We start from the raw sequence: 14,239 nt of genomic DNA on the forward strand, positions 1-14,239 counted from the left end.
AAAAATGCACTAAATGTGAAGAAAGTGCACTGATTTTTTTTCTTCGTTTAAAATTTACACTTGGCACCTCATAGCTGGGATTGGCTAAAAGTGCGTGACCTGATCAGAAAAGCTGAAAGTATGGAGACTCGGCTTCCTCGGAAAGGCTGATCCAGACAGGCGGGTTTCTGTCTGCAGCTGTTTACAGCTGTGCACATTCCGATGCTTGTTTTTCAAAATAAAACTAGCCTAACAGCTTTTCATAACTCAGATGGACTAAACTTAGAGGAAGCCCTCGTATGGGAATATCGAACAGTAAAAACAATAATAAAAACGGTGTTTATCCTATTTACATAAAAATAATTTAACATGTTTTGCTCTTATTTTCTTAAAGGAAGCAGATTTCTTCTTTCTTGCTGTAAGTCTGACAGAAGGCCCCCCCGCCCCCCCCTAACATTCCTCCCTCTGTGGTAAAACTACAGACCTGGAGTTTGTCCACGTTTACAGCCCTCCGCTCCACATCATCTCCCACCCTGCAGGCCTGTCCCTGAACGCACCTTTTGATGCCCACTTTTTTGTATTTAAATCCATTTTTCTTTACGCTAAGCGGACCTTTCTTTGCGTAAAAAAAAGAAACATGTTTGGCCTGTACATTGTCGTGTCTTTCCTCTCTGCGTGGTTTTCCGTGGAGTGTAACCCCAGTCCCGTGTTGGGAGATGTAGTCGTGGACAGATACGACATGCCCAAAGATTGTCCAAGAGAGGCGAAAACCGGGGATTTTGTCCGCTATCACTATAACGCCACTTTTCTGGATGGGAGCGCGCTGGATTCGAGGTGAGTGGGRCATTTAAACACTTTTTAAAATGTTTGATGGTGATGCTGGCTGAGAGATCCTGTCAGCTTAAAAAAAATGTATCATGTCAGGACAAGTAGCATATCTGATCCTCTGACAGACTTCCTTTCTTCTYGTTTTCCTCCTCAGCCACCAGAAAGGGGTAGCTAAAGTGGGCCTGATAGGGGAGGGTCGGCTCCTCGCCGGGGTGGACAAAGGCCTGCAGGGGATGTGCGTAAAGGAGCGCAGGAGGATCACCGTCCCTCCTCACCTGGCTTATGGAAGCACCGGCGCAGGTAAAGTTGGAGGTTCTTCCACTCCAAATTGTTTTACAGTAAAAAAAAAAAAATAACTAAAAAAGTTAATTTACTGTTGTTTTTTAACTCCATAATGCAGACTGAACTGCAGCAGGCCTCGTCATTGTTTTTTGTTTGTTTTTAGCTCCCTCACACATCTGGATGATGCATTTTCTTTAACAAAAAGATTCCTCAAACCATTTCACCTCAGTCTGAAAAACAGCTCAAATGCAGAGAAAGCAGCACTTATAGGGTTTCTTATACTTTTAATGGTCTTTTTTACTCATACTTTACATCAATTATGCATTAATCTTCACTGATGAGATCTGTTTGTTTTTAATGCCTCTGCTGCACAATCTCCTCCAAAGACCAGGCTTTTAGTTTCCATTATCTCATACAGAAACTTTTATTGGTAGGTTGTTAGAGTTGACGAATCCTCATTACTTGAAGTTTTTGTTGATTCTCAAATGGAACTATTTTCCTCCCTGTGCGGTCTTTTAATAGGGATGTAAATCAGCTTTATGACAATATGATGTGTCGATTTGCTTGGATGATATGTTTATCACAAAGTCTGTCATGATAACGATTTAGATTCGGTTCTTAAGTCTGCGATCGATATGATGTGATGTCATATGACCATCTAACAAACTCATACGGTAAATGATTGTTAGATAGTCATATGACACAGCAGTTATCGCTACATGTTAATGTGGATCGATGCCATCAGGGGACGCAGTTCCTCCAGATACCACGCTGGTGTTTGACGTCCACCTCCTGGATCTGTGGAACAACGCCGACCTCGTCGTCACCAAAACGATCAGTACTCCCAAAGACTGCAAACGCTCCGTGATGCGCACTGACTTTGTGCGTTACCACTTCAATGGCACGCTGCTGGACGGCACCGCCTTCGACTCCAGGTCAGCTCTTCCTCAAATCGTTACCTTTTTTTTTAAACAAATTAGTTAGTTTAATTGACAATCTTGTTCCCAAAACCTGAAAGTTTTGTTAAACAATAAACCCCATGTGTGTCTGCTGCACTGTGTCATGCAGGTATGTTGTCTGTGTGAAGTTGTGTGTCTTGACTTTGCACTTGTATGAGCCCCGCGCAGCTACACCAGGAAGCAGACCCAAAACTCTCTGGTGGGCGAAGGTTGGCTGATCAAAGGCATGGACGAGGGGCTGCTGGGCATGTGCGTGGGAGAGATCAGACACATCACCATCCCGCCKTTCAAAGCTTACGGAGAGAAAGGATCAGGTAAGAAGTGACACACACAGAAGGACGGACTGAAGGCGGACACGTCTAAGGAACATCGAGATCCAAGAATTACCAGCAATGCGTCATCTTGGAACATAGTCATTAGAAAACTGCCATGCCTCATATCTACTTGTTTAAATACATTTAAATGTCTGAAATCCTCCACTTCCTGTCTGACAGGGACAGAGGTCCCTCCCCAGGCCACTCTGGTGTTCGACGTCCTGTTGGAGGATATTCACAACCCCAAAGATAACATCACCATTGAGAACCAGGTGGTGCCCGAGCCGTGCACTCGTAGGTCTGTGGTTGGGGACTACATCCGGTACCATTACAACGGGACGTTCCTGAACGGCGTGACTTTTGACACCAGGTGAGCTCAGATTTGGCTGAAACATTTAGAAGTCTTTTTTGGGGTATTTTGGGCCTGAAAACCTCTGTATGATTTATATTTATTTCTTACAGCTATCAAAGGAACAGCACTTACAACACATACATCGGGATGGGATATGTGATCCCGGGCATGGACCAGGCCCTGCAGGGGGTCTGCATCGGGGAGAGGAGGAGAGTCATCATTCCTCCACATCTAGCTTATGGAGAACAAGGAGCTGGTGAGTTGAGKCTTAAAGTTCTCCTCCACAGATTMMCAACAACAAAGAAAATGGCCCATCAATATTTGAACAGTTTAAGGTGGTTCTTTAAGTTTTTTTTATTTTTTGTCCAGGTGATGTGATCCCACCTTCAGCAGTTCTGGTTTTTGACATCCACGTCATTGACTTCCATAACCCCAGTGACAAGGTGGAGATCCAGGTCACCTACAAACCCGAGGCGTGCAACGACACCACAGCTGTGAATGACCTCGTCCACTACCACTACAACTGCACTCTGATGGACGGGACTCTGCTCTTTTCCTCGTGAGTCCCTGCATCCAGTTCTTGATTTGTGTTTTGAACCTACTCAGCAGAGGTTTGACTTGCACCCACTCGTCCTCAGACACGACTACGAGAACCTTCAGAATGCAGTTCTGGGGGCGGACAAGGTGATCGACGGGCTGGACGAGGGCTTGCAGGGCATGTGTGTCGGAGAGAAGAGGCTGATCACAGTACCACCTCACCTCGGACACGGAGAAAAAGGAGGTGAGAATTTTACTGTTGAACTACAATTTATTTAAACAAATAAGGATTCATGTCAATTTTTGTGATTTATTCATGAACAGTGGCTGTCGAGTTAAAGATGGTCCTTCTGTCTGTCAGGTTCGGGTATTCCGAGCAGCGCGGTGTTGGTGTTTGACATCGAGTTGGTGAGCTTTGAGAAAGGAGTGCCGCCCGGTTACCTGTTCGTGTGGCTCAAGGACTCTCCCGAAGATCTCTTTAGTCTTCTGGACAAGAACAAGAATGAAGAGGTGCCAGTGGAGGAGGTACGTTTGTTCTCCGTCACAAAATAGAATTAAACACTCACCAGCTCAGTCATAACTTACCTCAATCCAGCCTTCAGAAAAGAGATCAAGTTTTTACGACCTCAACTTTTATTTCCATTACTCACAAAAGACATCCATATTGTGTTGTTTACTTGGGCTCCACCTGGTGGTTAAGTCTGGTATAACACTGTTGACTGCTAAAGAGTCCAACTAAAATGTTGTTTGTCATGAATGAAAACCTGTGGAGATGATTTTACTGTATTCATTACACTGTTAAACATGCAACCAATAACTGGTGAAACTTTTGAACAAGTTGCAGTGTACTGTTTGGGAATCTGGCTGGATGATGAACTTTCTTTCTCACACCATATTAAGGTTAAAAAAGACATGTCTGTTCATTTAAAAATTGTCTTTTACAAGGTTTTTACCGTTCTTTGATTGAGATATTTAAAGACATGCTTGTAGGGGAACTCTACAGAAACTGGACAGTGTATCACTCAGTTTGTTTTGTTGTAAATGCCACTATAATGTGGCACTGTCAACCGTACTCTCAGGTTAGCTGGTCCTCTATATGCCATTGGCAATATTCACTGGTTTTTCACTTCATTATAAAACTCTATTGGGGTACTCTCCTCCATAACTTCATCTGTAATAAATCTGTTTTTCTTTTTACAAGTCGTTTTAAAGCTTTCTTTAATGATACTTGTAAATACACTGCCTGCCTGATCAGGTCTAGGAAGCTTATTGAAACAAATACCACAGTGAATGCATGCTGTAATCAAAGCTAAAGGCGGTCCAATGAAATATCGAGTGCGTGACTTTTGTTCTTTTTTGGGTGAGGCAGTGTATTTTACCATGTAATATGTGATTTTCTGATTGAACTTTTTAGCTATTGTTTTGATATATGCCTGTTTATTATTCAGATTATTTATTTTGTGTGTCCTTGGCACTTGCCAGCATTATAAATAAGTTGTTACTAACGTTCTGCCTGGCTAAGTGAAAAAATAAAATGAATGCTGATCTGTCTTCTGCACTTTAGTTTGGAGAGTTCATCAAGCTGCAGGTGGAAGAGGGAAAAGGCCGGATAAAGCCCGGGATGACCATGGAGGCGGTCGTGGCCGACATGTTCCAAAACCAGGACCGCAACAAAGATGGAGTGATAACGGCCAACGAGCTCAAACTAAAGGTGGACGAAGACATAGAGCGTGAGCAGGCGAGGCACGAGGAGTTGTGAGAAGAAGTGGATGTTTTGGTTTTCTCTCAGGGATAAACCTTAAAAACACCTTTTCAAAAGAAAGAGCAATCAGTTTTTATCATGTGGCAAAGTTTATTATTTACAACACTCTGGACAATCTTTTTTGAAATAAGAAAACAAGAAAAGTCTATTTTTGTTGTACGTGGTTTAGAAAATACAGCTGAGGAACAAGCACCTTTTGTCCCTGAATGTCACATTAAAGTGTTTGTCAGAAAAGTGGTTTCAGATTTATTTATTTATTTATTTTACAGCAGCAGTACTCTGTTGGAAGCACCTCATATCTTTGAGTATTTCAGGACTAAAATGTCCCAACAGTGATTTTACTACTGTAGTCAGAATTTATTTCCAATAGGAAGAAGTGGATTAAAATACTTTACCAGCTCAGTACTATTTTGTTGACATGTCAGTTCAGGTCTGTATATTTTGGGTCAGTCTTTTACAAAGCCTCTCAGAAAATACACAACATAGCATTAATGAAATACTATCAATTTTATTTTTCATCATTCTGTATRCTGTACAAGTGCATTACAATTACAGCAGCTTTTAAAATTACAAAATCATTTGTCCACACTTCATAGTCAGATTGCTGAAGGTTTGGTGTGTTTGTAGTCTAGTTTTAACTTTAGAGAAAATAAAAGACCACTTCTGAGGTCTACTTTGAAACATGGGTTCATATTTCAATATCACCTGTCTCTGATGAGCTTATGTACCTGAAGATGGCATTTGGAGTGTCCATCGTCTCACACTCTGGTCAAAGTCCATGTAGTTGGCGATGACGTGGACGTTGGGATGGAAGACTTGGTTCTGTCGGATCACCTGCTCCAACACRTCCCCAACACCAGCGGAGAAGATCAGCAGAGGAACTTGGTGCTCCAGCAGACGTTCAAAGAACATTTTGTAGCTGTCCCTCAAAACACAAACAGCATTTATAAGTCTGTTGGTGGGACTTGGAAAATTTGGACACAAAAGGAAAACACAACCAGAAACTGACATCTGAGTCGAGTACCTGATTCATGACACAAGATTCCTTTACAGCATCAGTCAGCTGGTCCTTCCTGAAATTCTGCTGAATCAGCAGCTCATGGATTTTTGTCCACCTGTGGATTGAAATCAGACCTCATCTTGAGATCCTTTTTGTTTTAATTATTTAAATAAAATAAAAACTTATTTCTTACCATTCCACCATGTGAGGCATCTTTTCCCTCAGGCTTGTATTGATTTCTATGGGATAATACATGGTTGACAGTTCCTTTACCTGCAGCAGCTCAATAAAAAAAGCTAATGTTTCCTTCTTAACTATAATCTCAAACTTCGAGCATTAAATGTGACAAATCTGAAACGCAGCTTATGATCTTTTTAGTGCAGTCTTCATTAACTAACCACTTGTTTTCAAGGATATCTTAAAAAAATTCTTAAAATGCGAGGCAAATGAAATCATTGCAYACAAAAATACAAATAAGAAGTTATTACTTTTTTGTTTTTGATGTCTAATGTGCATATTTTTGTTACAAACACTTTCACGACTTTTTTTCAGAGATGCTCATCTTTGTCAAGTTTCAGAAAGGCAGAACAAGTGAACACAGTCGAAGCAAAAAAAAAAAAAAAGTCCTAACGATTATAAAATGAATATWTGAATATGATGTGATAATCTTTGAGCTTACTGTGGGCGATGGGCATTCTTGCCATTGTGAGCTAATCTGGTGAGAGTCGAGTCAAAGTCAGAGATAACCTGTGAACAGAGTAAAAGACTTGTACCAATCAGCAAACAACCAGTCACGATTAAGTCAAACATATTTATTTATTGCAAACAAGACAGGGTTTATGACTGCATTTTTATGTGTGTTTGTCAAAGGCTACTTTAGACCCAGTGAAAGTAGTTTTTCTGATGTTAAAACAAGGAAGTCRKATAAGGTTTTATGAGCTTAGGCACCAAAACAAAACTAGTAAACATGCAGCCTTACCTGCAGGCTGCCTGCACCTGCTCTCTGCATGGCATGAATGAGCTCTTTCACTCTGCATTATTACTGAGGACCTGCTCAGCTCTGGGATCTGAAGATGGACAGAGAGAAAAAAAAAAAAAAAAAAAAAAAACGCCCCTCAGTCTAACAGGTCATGTATTTAAGATAATCCTTTGGTAATCTCATGATGAGAAGGGTCAGAATTATAGCAGTTTTTGGCCAACCCTGCAAAAGACGTTCTGCACTTCTGCTGCAATATTGTGAGCTCTTGCAAGATGTGTTTGAACTCAAAATATGCKCCGAGGATGCCTCTCAGCTTCTACAACACCAAATTCTATTTTGTTTAATACTAATTAGCTGTGGCGGCCATGTTGATGTGGGCCAACATCCAAGAGTAAACCAGCTGTAGCCGTACATTTAATTATTGGGTTCTGAAGGTTGGATTAAAATCTGTACAGTGCTTCAAGAGATGCTTTGCTGACATGACAAGCAAAAGACGCATATAGGCAAAAACAAGGACAAACKAAATAAAATAAAACCTCTGTTTTAGTCACGTGTCCAGATTGACCGCAGTGGAGACATCCAGGAAATATGGTGATACATCAGAGTCAAGGAGGAAAGTTGAATAGGSACTGTCATGGACTAATTATTTATATCTGTTTCCMCTTTACTACAGGGACATTACGTGAAAGTTTTAGTTGAAATCAATCCCAAAAGTGTTTTTTGCTACTAGCTCAAACTGCGACATGTGCTAGCCACCATGAACAAGAATCAACAGCTTGCACTGAATTAAAATACTAATTTAAAAGACGACTTAAAAAATAAGAAAGGAAAACACTCCCAAACTGTGTCCCAGCTTTAATGYTCTAGTATGAGACTTACCATTTTCAAACGGGTGTTTAAACCAACATYAGCACAAGTTACTAAACAAAAATATTGAATAAAACCTCCGAGTAATCACTTTGTTTACACCTTGTGCAGCACCAGCAAACGTGCCCCTCCTCTGAAGCCCTGAACATGGTTCCGCAGCACATTTGTTCCCATCTCTTCGGTCAAAGCTGTACCAATCTGTCTTGTAAAAAATAATGTCAAATATTTCATGTGAGTTTGCTGCAAGTKAGCAGCTAAAAAAAAAAAACGAAAAAAAAAAACTAACAAATTAATAAATCTAAGCACATTTCAGTCTATTACATTTGTACTTTTTAAATGATTGCTAYAATAAAACAACAAAATGCAGATGAAATAATTTAACAAATAATAAAGACAAAAACATTAAAAAAATAAATACCTCATATGTAATGTCACACCACAATAAAGTTGTTAAAAAAATCATCTTAACCACTGCGTGGCTTCAACAAGAGGCATCTTCATGTAAAAACAGAAGCAAAGAGTTCGTTAAGACAAATAGATTAAAGTGCACAATTCTCCAGAAAAGAAAAAAATTCTAAGAAAATAAAAAATATCCCAAAATGTCACCAAATTTTCATCTAAAAGATAAATAAATTGCTTGGTGCCTTGTCTAATCACACAACATAGCTCATTAAAAACCAAAATTTGTGGTACTGCTGATTTATTAATTAATTTCGAAAACCAAAAAACAAAACTGGAAAAAAAAAAACTTAAAATGTGTGTTAAATGTGCAAAAACAAATCYCAAACCTACTAGATTTCTTAGACAATCTTAAGGCATCAAATCTGAATGTAGAACTTATTTTTAAATTATTATTCTTATACAGATCATGGAGATATTTGGCTTATTTTAAATCTTTACAACTAGGTAAACTACGAGTAAAAATGTAAAATGTCTGATACAGTCTGCAAAAATGAAACACTTAAAGCAGAGAATCCCAACAAAGACCTGACATCAACAAACAATATTCAGATATTCCAACAAAGTAAAAACAGAATTTCATTATGAATAAATTCTGAYCAACATTGAACAGTAATATCTTGTATTATTTTTCCACGACTTCAAATTTTCAAGGAAATTAGATTTTTCTTTTGTTTCAGAAATCAAAAGGTACATTTAGTGGTAGATTGAAAGTAAGGCAGAGRATAATGGTAAAACTCCAGAATAACTCTGGATCATTTAGTAGCCCCTAATGGCCAACTGTGTCTCCATTTTCTTCACCTGCTTTTCCACGCAGGGTCATGGGGAGCTGGTGCTCATCTCYTGGGGTTGTGCGAAATGCAGAGTACTCCCTRGACAGGTCTTCAGTCCATCACAGGGACACAGAAACAAATGAGACAAACAAMCATCCATGCGCTCACGCACACCTATTGACAATTTAGTTACAAATTACACGAAGTTTTTGGTCTGTGAGAGGAAACTGGAGTACCCAACAAACAAATAAGCCTGAGGAAACATACAATAACAAAAGACACAGAAAGGYTGCAGCYGAGTTTTGAACCTRCAACCTTCTAGCTGTAAGGTAGCACTTAAACCCCACTTCAGGTAAACTAATAAAAACACTTCAATGAAAACAAAAGTATTTTAGTCAGCAAGCCGTTAATTAGCAAAGTGCTTCTTGTGCACAGCAGAGTCTCTGGTCCTGACTTCAGCACTCGATCTGGGCTTGCAGCTGCCTCCTCACGGTGAGGGAAYGTCGGCGCAGTTGCTGCACGAGCTGCATCTGGCCCTGTTGGCGAGCCAGGTTCTGTGGGACGGGGTAGCGCTGGTAGCCATGGAGGTACCTGTACGGGATGCGGACGTGACAGGCCGCCGCTCGGCAGCGCGGCTCAGGCAGAGGGGGCAGCAGCGTCCAGCACTTCCTCTCGGCGCGGTAACGGTACGCCTCCTTGCGGTACTGCTTCTCCAAGTTGTTGCCGTTCCTCCATCCGCCAATGATGAAGATGTCGTCGCCGAGGTAGCAGATGGCGGTGCCTTCCATGCAGAGAACCTCTGACGGGAGACTGTTGAGGATGTCGTCTGAGACGTTGCTGCTTATCGTCTGCTGAGCGTCCTCGTGCGACACTTTGTAGCTCTTCGGACAACAGGTAGCCGTGTGGTAGAAAGTTGTGTTTGCGACAGCCATTTGGAAACTGCAATAATTGTCGATTAGAGGCAACGACTGCACTTCCTGCCACTTGYGACTCTCTGTGTCGTAGCACGCAGTCACAGTGTTCAGTCCATCACCCTGGTCTATGTCTACTGGCGTCCTAGCCATCGTGTACACATATCGATCCTCCACACTCACCGTTTTCACATCTCGTAAGATCATTGGCGCAGGCTCAAGATTGATCCACTGATCCAGCTCAGGTTTGTAGACCGTGACGTCCTTAAAGCCCGGACTGAAGTTTCCGTGACCGCCAATGCCATAGAGGACATCTCGGACACACGCGAGGCCGAAGGAGTGCTTGCGAATGGGCAGGCTGCTCACCTGCTCCCAACAGTTGAGGCTCGTGTCGTAGCGTTCGACCATCCTCGCAAAGCCAGGCTCCATGGAGCCCGCCACATAAACGTGGCCCTCAGCGACTGAGACGGCATGTCCGTCAAGGTAGTTGTGAATGTGGGGCAGGTTGAYCCAACGATCCTCGGCAACAAAGTAGCCCACACACTCACTGAGATACTCYCCACCTTCCGAAACGCCACCTATCACCATGATCACGTCCATGTTCTGGCCGAGGCGTGGCTGGACCTCTCCGGCGTAGGACGGRCAGAGCTCTGGAGTGGCTGACTTGAGGTTCTCAGAGCGAACGGCGTGGAACTCAAGAGCATCGAGCACCAGCTGCTGRCACGCCGCACTGTTCGCCACTAAGGGTTCCTTTTTCACCACGCGAGTCAGGTAGGACGGCGCGACCTGCGGCAGCCTTAAGAGCTTAAACAGCTCTTCAAAATACTTCTCCCGCTCCTCTGAGTTCTGGCGGACCCATTTCACCATAACCTCAAACAGCTCGTGTTCAGAGTCTACTGTGATCTCCGTGTCCGACAGCCAGTCTCGGATCAGATGGAACGGCAGCGTGTTGAACGCCTCGTTGCAGGCGCTTTTGTTGAAGTTCCTTCTGACTGTCTGGGCGGCTTGCAGGGCGAGCTGATCCAGAGAGTACATGTGTGCCAGGCTGTGCACGGCGACACAGTTGGAAAGACTCAAGTTCTTCAGCAGAAACTCACCACAGAAGATCTTCAGCTGCCCCAGCAAGAACCTGATGGAAGATTTAAAGAACTTTAAACCACTGCATTGATTATAGCGTTTCTCTAACTGTTTAGCTGGTTGTGTTATTGAGTTGTTTAATGGTCAGGTAACAGAATAACCATCAAAACTGCATGTTGTCACAAGCCCACCAAAAGAAACTATTTTTGACCAAGTCAGAACTATGTATGCAACGTCTGAAAGGATCAATTTAAYCAAAACAGGAAACTGAAGCTCAAGTTTAACAATAGATCCAAATCAATGCAAGTTTTATATATTTATTATTACTATTTGTTTTGTTGTGACTTTAGTTTGTCAGTGATTTTAGGCTAAAGCTTCAACTGAAAAAAAAAATACAATAAACTTAAACCGCTGTAGATATTTTAAGGATCACAGCACTAATTTCCTCTGTGCTCAAACAATTTTTAAAATGCTGTGTTCACAGTGAATGGGTTTTGAGCATCAGAGGTGTCAGGTTTACATGCAAAGTCTATATAACCTCATTTATAAGAGCTCAGTCTGGGACTGACATGTCCTCATCTGAGCATTCAGAAAAAAAAGGCGGCAGAAAGGCGAGTAAAATGAGCCCACCTCTGAGCCCACCTCTGACCCCCCAAGTGAGTTAGTATCAGTGCCAGGCCCGAGCCGAGCACACAGACCCACGGTTCCATGCTCAGAAAATTATAATGAGCTGATGACATCAGTGAGCAGGATTAATCAACATAATTATTACTGAGGGACTATTACAGACGACACAGAAAAGCAACTTTGTAGTTAGTTTAAAGAATAATGAACCACAGGATCGCTAAAGCAAGTGAATTCAGTTTGATACAAGGCAGACGTCGTCACACAATAAATACGTCGCGGTCCACTTCAGTCGAGCGGAGATCTGCTCCACGCCTCTTTTGGTTCCGTGCAGCTGGGTTCGTTTTGGGAACACGTACAGTACGTGTGAGCGAGACCTGGCCGGCTTCTCCTGTGCTTTTATGAATGACCCAAGGAAAGGTGTTCCGCATCGAGGGGCGCCGGGAAGTGCTGCAGCGCGTCTACGTGCATCCAAAGTCTCGGACGGTGGAGATTTGAACTTTTGCAGCTCAACGCAGAGCAGTGGTTTTAGTTATGTACTGTCGCGGTGCATTTTCCGACGGGAAAGTCTCCTGAATGATGTCCACTAACCTGAGACAGATGGACAGGAGCTCTTTAGTAGTCGGTGTCCTGGCAGGAGATGCGGGCAATGGTGCAGGTCAGCGCGGCGGCTCATCAAACTGGGATCGGGACAAAAGTAGTTCTGAAAGCGAGCCCGGAGTGGTGAAACTCACCAAACTCTGAACTCCTCTGAATTATCTGGTGAACTGATGAATAATTGAACACTACGTCCTTCTGCTGTCAGTAAATAAAGCAAAGCCACTTTTTTAAATTTCATCCGCTGAGACCAGCAGAAGAAAACAACCAAGAGTCTCTTCCTGATGCGTGTTTAGAGCGATTTATTTTTACAAGCGTCTGCCCTCAAAGTGCACGACCGTCCAGCTTGAAGCATTGGACGTGTTTTTGACGCTGAAAATGTATTCAGTGTGAACACAGATTTAGAAGCTGAGCCATTATTGCAGCACGACAAAAACAAACAAGGGGAGAAACTTGAAAGATGAATAAATTGTAAAATGACAAACACATAAAAAGTTGGGTAACTGATGAGCAACATTAAATCGTTTTTGAGGAAAAGATCAATTAAAAGTTAAAAAGGTGCAGAAATAACATTCTCTAAAACAGAAATAATAAAAACTGAATGAAAATATGATTGCAAATTAAAAGCTTAAAAAATTGATAGACACTTGTATATTACAACATGTGTCATAATGTAAAGGAAATTATGTGTACCATAATTCATAGAGTAAAACTTTTTAAAACTTTATTATTTATTTTATTTTTTGAGTTTGTTGGTACAATTTTTTTCCTGTAATTATGGCAGTTTCGGTCTTCCACACATGATTTAAATCTATGAGGACTTTAACACAGACACGCAGCTTTAGAGCTTATTTCGTGTCAAATTATCTGTTTATTTAGTATAAAGACAACTGTATCTGAAATAATAAGCTTTATTTGGTGAGTAACTTGTGACAAGTCACAGGTCTGCTTCATGTAAAAACTATAAATGTCCTCAAAATAAACACTTACCTGTCTGCAAGTTCCAGCACCTCGTTGACGTTAGCGGTGGATATCCGGACCTCCCCGGTGTACATGAACTGGATGACGGCCTCCACGCTCTCCGGGTCGGGCCCTGCCGCAGAGCTCCACTCCTTCAGCTCCACCCGCCCGGTCCGAGACTCCGAGAACTGTCCGCCCAGCAACAGCTCGAAATACTGCGAGGCCGCGGACAGAACCGAGCGATGGGCGGGCACGGTCTGGACCCGCTCCCCGGACTCCCCTCGGAAGCTGAAGAGCAGGGTCAGGTCGCAGAACAGCCCCGCCTTCCTTTGCTCGTTCTGCCGCCGGGACAGCTCCGGGCAGTGGGCCGGCCAGGTGAACACCTCGGGCTCCTCCGGCTCACCGTCACCTGCTTCCAGCGCTCCGCCGCCGCCGCTCTCGTCCTGCGCTTCTGCCGCCGCCATTCCGACGCAAAAAGAGAAACTCAAAGGTAAATGAAACCTCTTGGCTATCTTCGGGAGGAAATCATAAATGTGTATAAAACACGTCGACAAACTTCCAAACACTGTCATACGTTCAGAGGCTCCAACAACACCGACTTCCGTTTCCACAAAAACATTACTGTGGCGCATCAGCCTCAGGTCTGGTTTACCTTTGTGACGTGTTTCCGGTTGTCGATTGTGAAGGAAGCACGTGACCGTTTCATTATTTATCCTCAGATGAGGATATAAAAACACATTCTCATCATTGTGGTGGGAAAAAAAGATCCTCCACGATTATGAGATATCACAAAATAAACCTATCAACATGAGAAGCCATCTCATAATAAGTTTTAGAAGATCCTTTAGGAWCTTACAGTATATTTTTGATATTTCAAATTATTGACTTAGCATCTCAGATATGCGATCTTATAACTTCTCATGATCAGGATAGCAAATCTCATATTGACCTGATGCATCTCAGTAATCCAGGTAAAAAA

At 42.4% G+C, this 14,239-nt stretch overlaps 2 protein-coding genes across 3 annotated transcripts; one reads left to right on the plus strand and one right to left on the minus strand.

The window, feature by feature from the left end:
- Positions 1-431: 431 nt before the first annotated feature.
- On the plus strand, positions 432-5,247 carry LOC106510996 (peptidyl-prolyl cis-trans isomerase FKBP10; the record flags this gene model as incomplete). The annotated part of the gene is given in 10 exon segments (XM_013999733.1): positions 432-813; positions 962-1,107; positions 1,835-2,024; positions 2,217-2,362; positions 2,543-2,732; positions 2,825-2,970; positions 3,084-3,273; positions 3,353-3,495; positions 3,613-3,776; positions 4,816-5,247. Coding segments are annotated over 10 exon segments (1,892 nt in total), but the record flags the coding sequence as incomplete, so codon positions are not given.
- A 254-nt stretch (positions 5,248-5,501) lies between these two features.
- Positions 5,502-13,909, minus strand: LOC106510997 (kelch-like protein 11). Of its 2 annotated transcripts, XM_013999734.1 has the most exons (7): positions 13,291-13,909; positions 7,872-11,131; positions 6,993-7,080; positions 6,693-6,760; positions 6,207-6,286; positions 6,038-6,128; positions 5,502-5,932 (listed from the first exon to the last, which is right to left on the minus strand). In XM_013999734.1, exons 1-2 carry the CDS (start codon positions 13,890-13,892, stop codon positions 9,547-9,549), a joined length of 2,187 nt encoding a protein of 728 aa, XP_013855188.1. In that variant the 5' UTR covers positions 13,893-13,909; the 3' UTR covers positions 5,502-5,932; positions 6,038-6,128; positions 6,207-6,286; positions 6,693-6,760; positions 6,993-7,080; positions 7,872-9,546. The 2 variants fall into 2 exon arrangements, with proteins under 2 accessions (XP_013855188.1, XP_013855189.1); XM_013999735.1 differs by having other exon boundaries at positions 5,502-5,938; positions 6,993-11,131.
- Positions 13,910-14,239: the final 330 nt, after the last annotated feature.

The sequence above is a fragment of the Austrofundulus limnaeus genome, unplaced genomic scaffold (assembly GCF_001266775.1).
Source record: "Austrofundulus limnaeus strain Quisiro unplaced genomic scaffold, Austrofundulus_limnaeus-1.0 Scaffold2438, whole genome shotgun sequence".
Taxonomy (NCBI): domain Eukaryota; kingdom Metazoa; phylum Chordata; class Actinopteri; order Cyprinodontiformes; family Rivulidae; genus Austrofundulus; species Austrofundulus limnaeus.